The sequence below is a fragment of the Balaenoptera acutorostrata genome, chromosome 6 (genome assembly GCF_949987535.1).
Source record: "Balaenoptera acutorostrata chromosome 6, mBalAcu1.1, whole genome shotgun sequence".
Taxonomy (NCBI): Eukaryota; Metazoa; Chordata; class Mammalia; order Artiodactyla; family Balaenopteridae; genus Balaenoptera; species Balaenoptera acutorostrata.
This window is the reverse complement of record NC_080069.1, coordinates 35,884,212-35,898,821: the sequence shown is the minus strand read 5'-3', so window position 1 is coordinate 35,898,821 and position 14,610 is coordinate 35,884,212. Positions and strand designations below refer to the sequence as shown.

Below are 14,610 nucleotides of genomic sequence, written 5' to 3'. Positions count from 1 at the left end.
GGAGCTCTGACTGCCACAGCAACAGTCAGCTCTACCCACCACCAGAGCCTCCCATCAAGCCTCTTAGATAGCCTCAACCACCAGAGGGCAGAGAGCAGAAGCAAGAAAAACTACAATCCTGCAGCCTGTAGACCAAAAACCACAGTTACAGAAAGATAGAGAAGATGAAAAGGCAGAGGGCTATATACCAGATGAAGGAACAAGAAAAAACCCCAGAAAAACAACTAAATGAAGTGGAGATAGGCAACCTTCCAGAAAAAGAATTCAGAATAATGATAGTGAAGATGATCCAGGACCTCGGAATAAGAATGGAGGCAAAGATTGAGAAGATGCAAGAAATGATTAACAAAGACCTAGAAGAATTAAAGAACAAACAAACAGAGATGACCAAAACAATAACTGAAATGAAAACTACACTAGAAGGAATCAACAGCAGAAAAACTGAGGCAGAAGAAGGGATAAGTGACCTGGAAGACACAATGGTGGAATTCACTGCTGTGGAACAGACTAAAGAATAAAGAATGAAAAGAAATGAAGACAGCCTAAGAGACCTCTGGGACAACATTAAACGCAACAACATTCGCATTATAGGGGTCCCAGAAGGAGAAGAGAGAGAGAAAGGACCCGAGAAAATATTTGAAGAGATTATAGTTGAAAACTTCCCTAACATGGGAAAGGAATTAGCCACCCAAGTCCAGGAAGCGCAGAGAGTCCCATACAGGATAAACCCAAGGAGAAACACGCCGAGACACATAGTAATCAAAGTGGCAAAAATTAAAGACAAAGAAAAATTATTGAAAGCAGCAAGGGAAAAATGACAAATAACATACAAGGGAACTCCCATAAGGTTAACAGTTGATTTCTCAGCAGAAACTCTACAAGCCAGAAGGGAGTGGCATGATATACTTAAAGTGATGAAAGGGAAGAACCTACAACCAAGATTACTCTACCCAGCAAGGATCTCATTTAGATTTGATGGAGAAATCAAAAGCTTTACAGACAAGCAAAAACTAAGAGAATTCAGCACCACTAAACCAGCTCTACAACAAATACTAAAGGAACTTCTCTAAGTGGGAAACACAAGAGAAGAAAAGGACCTAGAAAAACAATCCCAAAACAATTAAGAAAATGGTCATAGGAACTTACATATCGATAATTACCTTAAATGTGAATGGATAAAATGCTCCAACCAAAAGACACAGGCTTGCTGAATGGATACGAAAACAAGACCCATATATATGCTGTCTACAAGAGACCCACTTTAGACCTAGGGACACATACAGACTGAAAGTGAGGGGATGGAAAAAGATATTCCATGCAAATGAAAATCAAAAGAAAGCTGGAGTAGCTATACTCATATCAGATAAAATAGACTTTAAAATACAGAATGTTACAAGAGACAAGGAAGGACACTACATAATGATCAAGGGATCAATCCAAGAAGAAGATATAACAATTATAAATGTATATGCACCCAACATAGGACACCTCAATACATAAGGCAACTGCTAACAGCTATAAAAGAGGAAATCGACAGTAACACAATAATAGTGGGGGACTTTAACACCTCACTTACACCAATGGACAGATCATCCAAAATGAAAATAAATAAGGAAACAGAAGCTTTAAAAGACACAATACACCAGATAGATTTAATTGATATTTATAGGACATTCCATCCAAAAACAACAGAATACACTTTCTTCTCAAGTGTGCACGGAACATTCTCCAGGATAGATCACATCTTGGGTCACAAATCAAGCCTCAGTAAATTTAAGAAAATTGAAATCATATCAAGCATCTTTTCTGACCACAACGCTATGAGATTAGAAATGAATTTCAGGGAAAAAAACGTAAAAAAGACAAACACATGGAGGCTAAACAATACGTTACTAAATAACCAAGAGATCACTGAAGAAATCAAAGAGAAAATCAAAAAATACCTAGAGACAAATGACAATGAAAACACGATGACCCAAAACCTATGGGATGCAGCAAAAGCAGTTCTAAGAGGGAAGTTTATAGCTATACAAGCCTACCTAAAGAAACAAGAAAAATCTCAAGTAAACAATCTAACCTTACACCTAAAGAAACTAGAGAAAGAAGAACAAACAAAACCCAAAGATAGCAGAAGGAAAGAAATCATAAAGATCAGGGCGGAAATAAATGAAATAGAAACAAAGAAAACAATAGCAAAGATCAATAAAACTAAAAGCTGGTTCTTTGAGAAGATAAACAAAATTGATAAGCCATTAGCCAGACACATCAAGAAAAAGAGGGAGAGGACTCAAATCAATAAAATCAGAAATGAAAAAGGAGAAGTTACAACAGACACCGCAGAAATACAAAGCATCCGAAGAGACTACTACAAGCAACTTTATGCCAATAAAATAGACAACCTGGAAGAAATGGACAAATTCTTAGAAAGGTATAACCTTCCAAGACTGAACCAGGAAGAAACAGAAAATATGAACAGACCAGTCACAAGTAATGAAATTGAAACTGTGATTAAAAATCTTCCAACAAACAAAAGTCCAGGACCAGATGGCTTCACAGGTGAATTCTATCAAACATTTAGAGAAGAGCTAACACCCATCCTTCTCAAACTCTTCCAAAAAATTTCAGAGGAAGGAACAGTCCCAAACTCATTCTATGAGGCCACCATCACCCTGATACCAAAACCAGACAAAGACACTACAAAAAAAGAAAATTACAGACCAATATCACTGATGAATATAGATTCAAAAATCCTCAATAAAATACTAGCAAACAGAATCCAACAACACATTAAAGGATCATACACCACGATCAAGTGGGATTTATCCCAGGGATGCAAGGATTCTTCAATATACGCAAATCAATCAATGTGATACACCATATTAACAAATTGAAGAATAAAAACCATATGATCATCTCAATAGATGCAGAAAAAGCTTCTGACAAAATTCAACACCCATTTATGATAAAAACCCACCAGAAAGTAGACAAAGAGGTAACTTACCTCAACATAATAAAGGCCATATATGACAAACCCACTGCCAACATTGTTCTCAATGGTGAAAAACTGAAAGCATTTCCTCTAAGATCAGGAACGAGACAAGGATGTCCACTCTCACCACTATTATTCAACATAGTTCTGGAAGTCCTAGCCACGGCAATCAGAGAAGAAAAAGAAATAAAAGGAATACAAATTGGAAAAGAAGAAGTAAAACTGTCACTGTTTGCAGATGACATGATACTATACATAGAGAATCCTAAAACTGCCACCAGAAAACTGCTAGAGCTAATTAATGAATATGGTAAAGTTGCAGGATACAAAACTAATGCACAGAAATCTCTTGCATTCCTATACACTAATGATGGAAAATCTGAAAGAGAAATTATGGAAACACTCCCATTTACCATTGCAACAAAAAGAATAAAATACCTAGGAATAAACCTACCTACGAAGACAAAAGACCTGTATACATTATCCCTATCAAATTACCAATGGCATTTTTTATGGGACTAGAACAAATCATCTTAAAATTTGTATGGAGACACAAAAGACCCCGAATAGCCAAAGTAGTCTTGAGGGAAAAAAATGGAGCTGAAGGAATCAGATTCCCTGACTTCACACTATACTACAAAGGTACAGTAATCAAGACAATATGGTACTGGCACAAAAAAAGAAACATAGATCAATGTAACAAGATAGAAAGCCCAGAGATAAACCCACACACCTATGGTCAACTAATCTATGACAAAGGAGGCAAAGATATACAATGGAGAAAAGACAGTCTCTTCAATAAGTGGTGCTGGGAAAACTGGACAGCTATATGTAAAAGAATGAAATTAGAATACTCCCTAACACCATACACAAAAATAAACTCAAAATGGATTAGAGACCTAAGTGTAAGACTGGGTACTATAAAACTCTTAGAGGAAAACATAGGAAGAACACTCTTTGACATAAATCACAGCAAGATCTTTTTTGATCCACCTCCTAGAGTAATGGAAATAAAAACAAAAATAAACAAATGGGACCTAATGAAACTTCAAAGCTTTTTGCACAGCAAAGGAAACCATAAACAAGACGAAAAGACAACCCTCAGAATGGGAGAAAATATTTGCAAACGAATCAACAGACAAAGGATTAATCTCCAAAATATATAAACAGCTCATTCAGCTCAATATTAAAGAAACAAACAACCCAATCCAAAAATGGGCAGAAGACCTAAATAGACATTTCTCCAAAGAAGACATACGGATGGCCAAGAAGCACATGGAAAGATGCTCAACATCACTAATTATTAGAGAAATGCAAATCAAAACTACAATGAGGTATCACCTCACACCAGTTAGAATGGGCATCATCAGAAAATCTATAAACAACAAATGCTGGAGAGGGTGTGGAGAAAAGGGAACCCTTTTGCACTGTTGGTGGGAATGTAAATTGATACAGCCACTATGGAGAACAGTATGGAGGTTCCTTAAAAAACTAAAAACAGAATTACCATATGACCCAGCAATCCCACTACTGGGCCTATACCCAGAGAGAACCGTAATTCAAAAAGACACATGCACCCGAATGTTCACTGCAGCACTATTTACAATAGCCAGGTCATGGAAGCAACCTAAATGCCCATCAACAGAAGAATGGATAAAGAAGTTGTGGTACATATATACAATGGAATATTACTCAGCCATAAAAAGGAACGAAATTGAGTCATTTGTTGAGACGTGGATGGATCTAGAGACTGTCATACAGAGTGAAGTAAGTCAGAAAGAGAAAAACAAATATCATATATTAACGCATGTATGTGGAACCTAGAAAAATGGTACAGATGAGCCAGTTTGCAGGGCAGAAGTTGAGACACAGATGTAGAGAACGGACATATGGATACCAAGGGGGGGAAACTGCGGTGGGGTGGGGATGGTGGTGTGCTGAATTGGGCGATTGGGATTGACATGTATACACTGACGTGTATAAAATTGATGACTAATAAGAACCTGCAGTATAAAAAAACAAACAAAACAACTAATACTAAACTTTCATTGGGTTATGTGTATGGAAATATGTTAACATAAATGTTTCAGACATTACATGAAATTTCTAAAAATCTTATATGTTCTGGTATAATGTTATAAGTCATAATCCTAGTTATTACTTTAAAATGTATATCTCAGAAATAACTAATTTTCTTGTCAACTGCATTATTATGAACTTTCATCAAATCTTTAACTGTGGTCATTTTTAAGTCTTTTGTTATTTACAGACAGTTCTGGGTGTACTCTGATGCTTTTGCAAATATGTTCCTATAAAAGGGTTTCATCTTCAAGAAATTTATGGAAAAGACACTGACAAGTACAGGTTTCTGGTAACTGACTGTACTGCTGAACTGAATGAATAAGCATTTTCAGAACTCTAATGAAAAACTGATGAACTCATAAAAGTGCTAACAAAAGATCAAGATGAAAAAAAAATTAATTACATGGGACCGAGTGAACTGATGAGGATGAGTATAATTTTTGTGACTTTCTGTCTGAATTAAAAAAAAAAAAATCCCACAAGGACTCAGAGGCAAAGAATATACAAATCAATTTTCACTGCAAAGTAAAGGAGCTGTTACAGTGGAGGATTACTGGACTGAATGTCAATATTATGACATAGTATGAGTGTGTTTCATGTTTGGTAATTGCAATCATTGTTGCTTTTGTTGTGGTCATCCAAAAAAAAAAAAAAGAGGGGTGGGATAGGGAGGATGGGAGGGAGGCTTGAGAGGGAGGGGATATGGGGACATGTGTAGGCACATGGCTGATTCGCTTTGTTGTGCAACAGAAACTAACAGAGTATTGTGAAGCAATTATACTCCAATAAAGATCTACTAAAAAAAAAAAAAAAAAAAAAAGAACATTCTCTAATACCATATACAAAAATAAAATGAATTAAAGATCTAAATATAAGACCAGATACTACAAAACTCCTAGAGGAAAACACAGGCAGAACACTCTTTGACATAAATCACAGCAATATTTTTCTGGATCTGTCTCCTACAGTAATGGAAATAAAAACAAAAATAAACAAATAGGACCTAACTAAACTTAAGAGCTTTTGCACAGCATAGGAAACCATAAACAAAATGAAAAGACAACCTACAGACTGGGAGAAAATATTTGCAAATTATACTACTGACAAGGGATTAATTTCCAAAATATACAAACAGCTCAAACCAAACAACCCAAGCAAAAAATGGGCAGAAGACCTAAACAGACATTTCTCCAAAGAAGACATACAGATGGCTAACAGGCATATGAAAAGATGCTCAATATCACTAATTATTAGAGAAATGTAAATCAAAACTACAATGAGATATCACCTCACACCAGTCAGAATGGCTATCATCAAAATATCTACAAATAACAAATGCTGGAAAGGACATGGAGAAAAGGGAACCCTCCTCCTACACTGTTGGTGGGAATGTAAATTGGTGCAGCCACTATGGAGAACAGTATGGAGGTTCCTTAAAAAACTAAAAATAGAGCTCCCATATGATCTTGCAATCCCAATCCTGGGCATATATCTGGAGAAAACCATACTTCGAAAAGATACATGCACCCCAATGTTCATTGCAGCATTTTACAATAGCCAAGACATGGAAGCAACCTAAATTTCCATCAACCGATGAATGGATAAAGATGTGGTATGTATATATCTATATACATGCAATGGAATATTACTCAGCCACAAAAAAAGAATGAAATCATGCCATTTGCAGCAACATGGATGGACCTAGAGATTATCATATTAAGAAAGAGAAAGACAAATATTGTATGATATCACTTATATGTGTAATCTAAAAAGATGATACAAATGAACTTACTTACAGAAGAGATATAAACTCAAAGACGTAGAAAACAACTTATGGTTATCAAAGAGCAAAGGGGGGGAGGGATAAATTAGGAATTTGGGATTAACATATACACACCACAATATATAAAACAGATAAACAACAAGGACCTACTGTATAGCACAGGGAGCTATACTCAGTATCGTGTAATAACCTATAATGGAAAAGAATCTGATAAAGAATATATATACCGTATATATATGTATATGTATATACATTTGTATAACTGAATCACTTTGCTGTATACCTGAAACTAACACAACATTGAAAATCAACTATATTTCAATACATTTTTTTTAAATGCCAAAAAAAGTTCACCACAGTTAAAAACAGAAACAAATGCCTTTATGGCAAAATTAAAAAAAAAACATGAGCAAGGCAAAAATATGAAAAACTAGGAAAATTGTGCAACTTATATCACTGAAAAATAGCTATAAAGATATACTGGATATATTAATTAAAATCAGCACATCAACAGGAAAACAGTAAGAAATAAACAGTTCAATAAAAAAGAAATATAGATGAATTACAAACAAAAAAGGTGTTCCACCTCACTCATGAGAAGAGGCAAGTCTGTAAAACTAAACTTGAGTTATTATTTTTAATCACTTAGTAAAAATTCAAGAAGTTTGATGGCACCCTCTATTTGTAAGGTTGTGGAGAAGAAACACACACTCCTAGACTGTTGGCTCTACCTTAAATTACCTCCAGAATCCGACCACTTGAAAGCAACTAACACCCTTAAATGATCATCATTTATTGCTAGGATTACAGAAATAGCCTCCTATACTGTTCCTGCTTTCACTACTACCCCACTAGAGTTTATCTTCAAAATGTAGAGTTATTCTTTTAGACTGTAAGTCAAAACTATCCTTTTGACTCAAAAGAATAAAAATGAAAACCCTCAAAACCCCCCCCATTGAGAGAGATAATGTGTTAATGTATTGGAAGACATTTTGATCAAGATGTTAATTCTCCCCAAATTGATCTATATTACAGATTCTATAGAGTCAGTGCAGTCAAAATCAAAATCTCAGCAGGCTTTCCTGAGATAGACAAGCCAATTTTCAAAACTTTCTATAGAGAAGCAAAGTACCTAGAATCTCCAAAACACTCCCAAAAAAGAACCAAGTTAGAAGACACATATTATCTGATTTCAAGAGTTACTATAAAGAGACACTCATCAAAGCAACGTGGTATTAGCAAAAGGATTAAGGTCATCAGATGTGAACAGAGTTCACATAGATATAGAGAATAGACTTGTGGTTGCCAAGGGAGAGGAGGGGTGGGGGGCGGAAGGATTGGGAGTTTGAGATTAGCAGATGCAAGCTTTATATATAGGATGGATAAATAACAAGGTCCTACTGTATAGCACAGGGTACTATATTCAATATCCTGTGATAAACCATAATGAAAATACAAAAAAGAATGTATATATGTTTAACTCTGTCACTTTGCTGTACAGCAGAAATTAACACAACATTGTAAATCAACTATACTTCAAGAAAATTTTTAAAAAAATAAAAAAAAGAAGTGAACAGAATCCAGAAACAGACCCAAACATAGGTTGCTAGTTGATTTCCCTCAGAGGTGCCAATGCAATTCAATGGAGAAAGGATATTCTTGTCAACAAATGGTGCTGACAGGTGGGTATGCAAAGGTAGAAAGCACAAACATGGCAAGTGCACGTTCCTCTACTCCCAATTCCTCTACTCTATTCTGCCAGCACAGAATACTAAGACCCTCAGACACAGAAATTCTTAGTTTTAGATTGGGCCAACGAGAACATACTTTGTCCTTTTCTGATTGGCAAGCTTTATACTGAAATAAAATTTTAAAGTTGATCAAAAAAGGAAATTATTGATATAACAAAGATTTTGAAATCCTAAGAGAATACTATCAACAAGCTCATGAAAATACATTTAAAAACATAAATAGGGACTTCATTGGTGGTCTAGTGGGTAAGACTCTGCGCTCCCAATGCAAGGGGCCCAGGTTCAATCCCTGGTTGGGGAACTAGATCCCGCATGCATGCCACAACTAAGAGTCTGCATGCCACAACTAAAGATCCTGCATGCCACAACAAAGATCCAGCGTCTCACAACTAAGACCCTTCACAGCCAAAATTAAAAAATAAATAAATAAAAACGAACAATTTTCTATGAAAACGTAATGAGGAAAGTTACACTAAAAAGAAAAATACAAATCCATCATAGACTTATGACCAATAAATTAATCAAAATCTTCAAGCAGAAAGTCTTCATAAGGCCCTAATTTATAGGTGAGTTTCACAAAATCTACATGTAACACAATTTTCTCATCTAAATTATTATTAAAGAAAAGGAGCAGTAAAATGTCCCATTTCCTTTTATGAGACTATGACCATGATACTATAATTGGACACAGAAACAAGAAAGTATAGTCTAATCCAACTTGTGGATACAAAAATAAAAATCCTAAATACAGTATTAGTAAAAAGTCCTAGGAAGATATGTAAGAAGCAACTTACCACACTTATTAGCAATTAGGGTCTACACAGGGATTTAAGTTAACATTAGAAAATCCATTACACTGTTTACAGTATTTATAGATTAAAGGAAATAAGCTATAGCTTTGCTCCAATAGATACACAAAATGTAATCAATGTAATTTAATGCACATTCATGACTAATGTGAAATCTTAGCAAACTGATACCTGGAGGCACCCTTCTTACCCTGAGAAAGGTAACCTACCAAAAGCTGCCAGCAAACATCACAATTAATAGTAAAACAGTGTATATTATCCCTCAAGATTGACTTGGTCTATTTTTATTTCTCCTTTTCCATTTAATGCATGGATGCTTCTTAACCTTGTAAATCCATAAAAATGCAAAATGGGGAAAGAATAAAGAGCTCACCTGAGGTATGTTCATTTTCTGCTCTTGGGAGAGTAGAGAACTGTGGTTCAGCTGAGGGGACAGAAAAATGGGTGTCATAAGACATAACCTGTCTTATAGCTCCTAGATTCACCCCCCAAAATCTCAGCACCCTAGTTGGGGATCAGCTTCCTTATAGGCATAGGGCCATCTCGGCCTTGAAAAGGCACTAGAGTGATCACGTACAGGTGGCACCACCTGTCTTTGTGTGACTCTGAGATGACCATGAGGATTAAATCTGCAGTTTTTAACTGAGTGAATGTAAACTTTTCTCAATCGTTTTAAAAATAATGCATGTGTCCTAACACAAGTAAATAAAAACAACAGAAGATTAGCTGAATTAAATACACCAAAGGATAAGACACTATACTTTCATTAAAATTAACTTAGCAGAACAATACTCAGTATGCATCATTTATCTATTTTTCTTATTAATATTATTTACCCGCTGGTATAAACAATCTACAGAAAGCCTAATAAAAGAGATGGGATGCCTTAAGGCAGGAAATTTTAATTGTTTCAGCCGTGATATATTTGTCAAAAGGCCCTTCTGATAAGATGCTTTTGGTGACCTACCTGTGAGAGGGCGAAGTGCACTGTTTTCCTCCTGATTCTGTCACAAACAAACTGGGTTTCCCTGGACAAGTCACTGAACTTTTCAGGCCCGATGTCTTTAAAGATTTCAAGAGAGTTAGAAATAGATGACCTTGGAAAACCCTTCATATATCATCATTCTGGGATCCTGTGAGGTCAGCATACCACTAGTGTCACATGTGGTGATAGACACATGTGACAGCAACACAGCATCTTTGGGGGCGGGCATTTAAGGGGAGTGGAGACAGCATTTCCTCCCTCTGCCTAGTTATCCCTTACCCCCAGACCTCACCCTCACAAGCTCTCCAACAAAATGGCCTTTCCTGAACAGCCTGCCCCGGACCAGTTCAGCTCACCTTGCTCTTCTCAAGGCTGGCCCAAACCCCCCACTGTCACATAGTCTGGTGGCTTCTGGAGGTGGGGTCATCACCAAGACTGGCTCATTCTGAGCAGGGAGATTAAGAACAGCTTCTGGAAAAAAAAAAAAAGAACAGCTTCTGATCTTGCAAATCTAGGATCTGCTCCTTTCTGGGCTCTTCTGTCTCTGCTGAGGCTCTGGAACGAGGTCTAAGGTCATAGGGGTGCTCTCTTCCAGGTAAGACTCCTGTTAACAGAGACTCCCTGTTAACAGAGACTCCCTGCTTCCTACTTCACAAGGGTCACTTTGTTTCAAGGTAACTGGGACGTGGATCCAAGAAACAATTCATTTTAGGAGCAAAAGCCTAATTCTTGGAATTCATTATAATACCAGACTTAAAAGACAGACAGCCTGACAATGCAGAAGGGGCCAGGGACCTCTGTCTGCCCCAAGTGACCTGAAGATACACTAGAAATCCCAGAATACATTTTGACACATGGTAGGATTCCATCTACATTCACTTTCCCTTATACTTCTGGGAACCAGGGACAGGCCTCTTCGCTAAGTGCCGTGAAGGCTACAATGACGGTATTAGGTAGGTGTGATATTTAGACAAAGCCTGAGGCTGTAAGCAAAGCACACCTGCCCTTGAATCTAAACTCCCTCACTAGTAGCTTGTGACCTGACCACACCGTTCCACCAACCTGAGCCTCGGTTTTTGTTAAAGTGGTTGTGAGATAACATAAAGCCGTCCAAGGAAAAGAATAAAGTGTCTTCCAACTATAATAGCAGTTGTCACTTACTCAGTGCTCAGTATCTGGCACTTGTCTAAATGCTTTACAAGTGATGACTTAGATCTAAGTTTCAAAACAACGCCATGAAACAGTCATCATTAGTATCATTTTCATACGAAATACCTCTTACCCATGTTCCTTCTGTAACCCTGCTTACAAGTGACAGACCTGTAATTTACCCGGGTCCTTCTGCTCCAGAGCTGGGGCGCTCATCGCAGACCCCTGACCACCGTCGGCACTATAAATTCACTTTCCCCCCTGCCGCCGACATGGGCTTTTTTTCCCCTGTCGGGCTGCAGGAGGGGCCGAGCACACGGTCCCCACACACCCAGGCCTACACTGAGCACCTGCTCTTAACCGGACCAGCCCGACCTACACCCCGGGAGCCCGAGGGCCGGGGTCACCCCCTACCGGCCTTCCCTAGGCTGAGGGCCCGCCCGGGCGCATACACCGGCGTTGATGGGAGGGAGCCAAAGATTTTCCGCTTCCATCCCTAGGCACAAATGCACCCCTCTCAGCTGGTCCCCCCGCACTCTCACCCCAGGTGCGCACCCTTCACTTTCCGAGCCGACTCCCAGGCTCCCAAACCTCTCCCCTGAAGTCCAGAGAAGACGAGGTAGGAGGCGGGGATACAGCCGCACACGCGCAGAAGCAGCCCAGAAGCCCCTTCCCAGAGTGCCGCGCGGTAAAACAGAAGGATTCAAGACTACATTTCCCATAGACCTCCGCGTCCACTGCTGCGGTCACTTTTTAGGCATTTATGCATTCTAGAAAGCTGAAGGGCGATGTCTTAAAAGTATCCTGCTGAGCCTCTCAAGGATTCTGAAGAGAACGGGTTAAATATCAACTTAAATGCCAGATGCAAAGGGTGGTCCTCTATTGGCTCCCAATTGAAATAGCAGTTTTTTCATAAGTCATTTGGAGACAGTTGGGGAAACTTGAATTATGGACTGGATATTGAAAATGTTAAAATTACCATTACGTAGGTAAAGTGTGAAAAAATTTTGAGTTACGTAAGAAAATTGGTTTTGTAAAAAACAAAGGCAGGACGATTGAGGTATTTAGGATTGAAATTATATAGCTGTAAAATTATAATTTTGTAATTTTTCAATTGGGACCTCTACACTGTTTCTACACAGCCAACAGACCCATTAACCCCTAAGCCCCGTGCTGGCACCCCTGGAGCCCAGTGTGGAGGTTCTACTGGAGGTCAAGGCAGTGCTGCAGGTATAGATGTATTGATATATAAGGAAGCTGTTAGTTTTTATGAATCAACATTGTTTTCAGATGAATTCTATTATTGTTTCAACAAATTTTGTTAATTAAATTACATTGATCTTGGATTTCTGTGCACATAACAAGTTTGCTTGCTTTTTGCTAACATACGTAATTCTTTGTCATTCTTTAATAAATTACAAATAACAGCATTAAAATGCTGGTCAAACTGTATTAAATCAATATTACATTAAATCAATCATAATAGACTTTAACATAAATTTCACTAACAGAAAGAAAGTGGTCACTACATATGTTCATGGAACAAATATTTATTGAAAACTTGCTGTGCGATAGACATCATTCTAGATGCTGGGATAACAACATCAGGTAAAAGATATTAAATTCCCTATCCCCATGGAGTTTATGATCAGGGTTGTTGTCAGGGTCACCTAAAAAAACACGTGTCAGTTGTCAAGAAACAAAAGGACACTTGAGTTTAATAAACGGGGGCTCCAAAAACATGGGTAGGGTTGGTGAAGCATCCTGTAACTGATGATGGTAGGGAACCATTATCACCACCAGGCTTATAGTGAGGGTAAGTAATATTACCAGAGCCTGGCAGAAAAGGCTACACTTATGAGAGCTGTGGCCTTAGGAAGAGAAACATTGTAATGGCCATTACATGGCTCTGCACAGCCAGCCAAAGTTATAAATACACAAACCTCACTTGTTTTCTTCCCTCTAATGTCCTATCCTCTCTTAAGCATTTGTAAACCCTATTCAGTACCTAGTCCTAGAACTTCATCCACATCTGTCTCATCCAGACATCTTATTCCAGTCTTATTCTTGTCTAGCCCCCTTCTACCCGTCAACTCATTGAGCTTTGGACATGAATCAGTATAAATCTAAACTCAGGACACAGCTCTTCTTCACAAAGTGAACTACTAAATATACCTCCTTAAAATTTGCCCCTGGGAAGATTTCTTATCACCACACATTTGAGAACCACTCCTAAGTGAGACTGTAATTGCAGTAGCCATAACTTCCAATGATGCTACCATACATTGTAGATCCAGTTTGAAGGAGATTCAACTGGTAGATGGCACAGGTCTCCCTTAGGGACTTTTGGGGAATGATTAATTGTATATACTTGTGACTAAGTTACAAGAAATTTTGTCAAAAGGACCCAGTCTCTCCTTTACCTGAAGCCTCCTGTCTATAAAGTAGGATGTATCAAGGACTGAGAAAGAGGATCTGAATCCCTGTTATGATGACTTGTGTTTTCTGCCCACAGACACAGAATTTCATATATTATAGGTATATATGTCAAGAAGTATCTTTGTAGGGTGCCATCTATTCTATTTCACAGACTTCATTATTGAAGAGCCACCACCACAGATGTCTTCAGGTTACCACAAAAGATGGCTGCACATCAAAAAAACTCAGAGAGTTTTAAAAAATATTTATCAGGATCTCATTAGAGAAATACATATTTCATTGGTATGAAATGCAGCATGGGCTGCTCCTGAGTCCATCGTGGGTATACTCATATTGATAAATTTGCCCCTATCTGAACATAATTCATCCCTCCTGGTTTAATACCCTAAGGATCCACCCAAATATATGCGACCAAGTTTCTGCTTGTACTACTGAGCAAGATCATTTTTTAAAAATTGAAGTATAGTTGATTTACAATATTATATTAGTTTCAGGTATACAACATAGTGATTCGATATTTTTATAGATTATACTCCATTTAAAGTTATAAAATATTGGCTATATTCCCTGTGCTATACATTACAACCTTGTATCTTATTTATTTTATACCTAGTAGTTTGTAC

The 14,610-nt window shown here is 37.6% G+C and overlaps 1 protein-coding gene across 1 annotated transcript in view; it reads right to left on the bottom strand.

Moving 5' to 3' along the window:
- ZNF782 (zinc finger protein 782) overlaps window positions 1-12,179 on the bottom strand; it is a 61,276-nt gene extending 49,097 nt beyond the window's left edge. The window contains exons 1-4 of the mRNA XM_057548037.1: window positions 12,091-12,179; window positions 10,756-10,870; window positions 10,382-10,547; window positions 9,788-9,838 (exon numbers count right to left, since the gene is read on the bottom strand). Coding sequence (XP_057404020.1) covers window positions 9,788-9,838; window positions 10,382-10,528 — 198 coding nt within the window. The 5' untranslated portion in view covers window positions 10,529-10,547; window positions 10,756-10,870; window positions 12,091-12,179. The remainder of the gene's footprint in view (window positions 1-9,787; window positions 9,839-10,381; window positions 10,548-10,755; window positions 10,871-12,090) is intronic.
- Window positions 12,180-14,610: the final 2,431 nt, after the last annotated feature.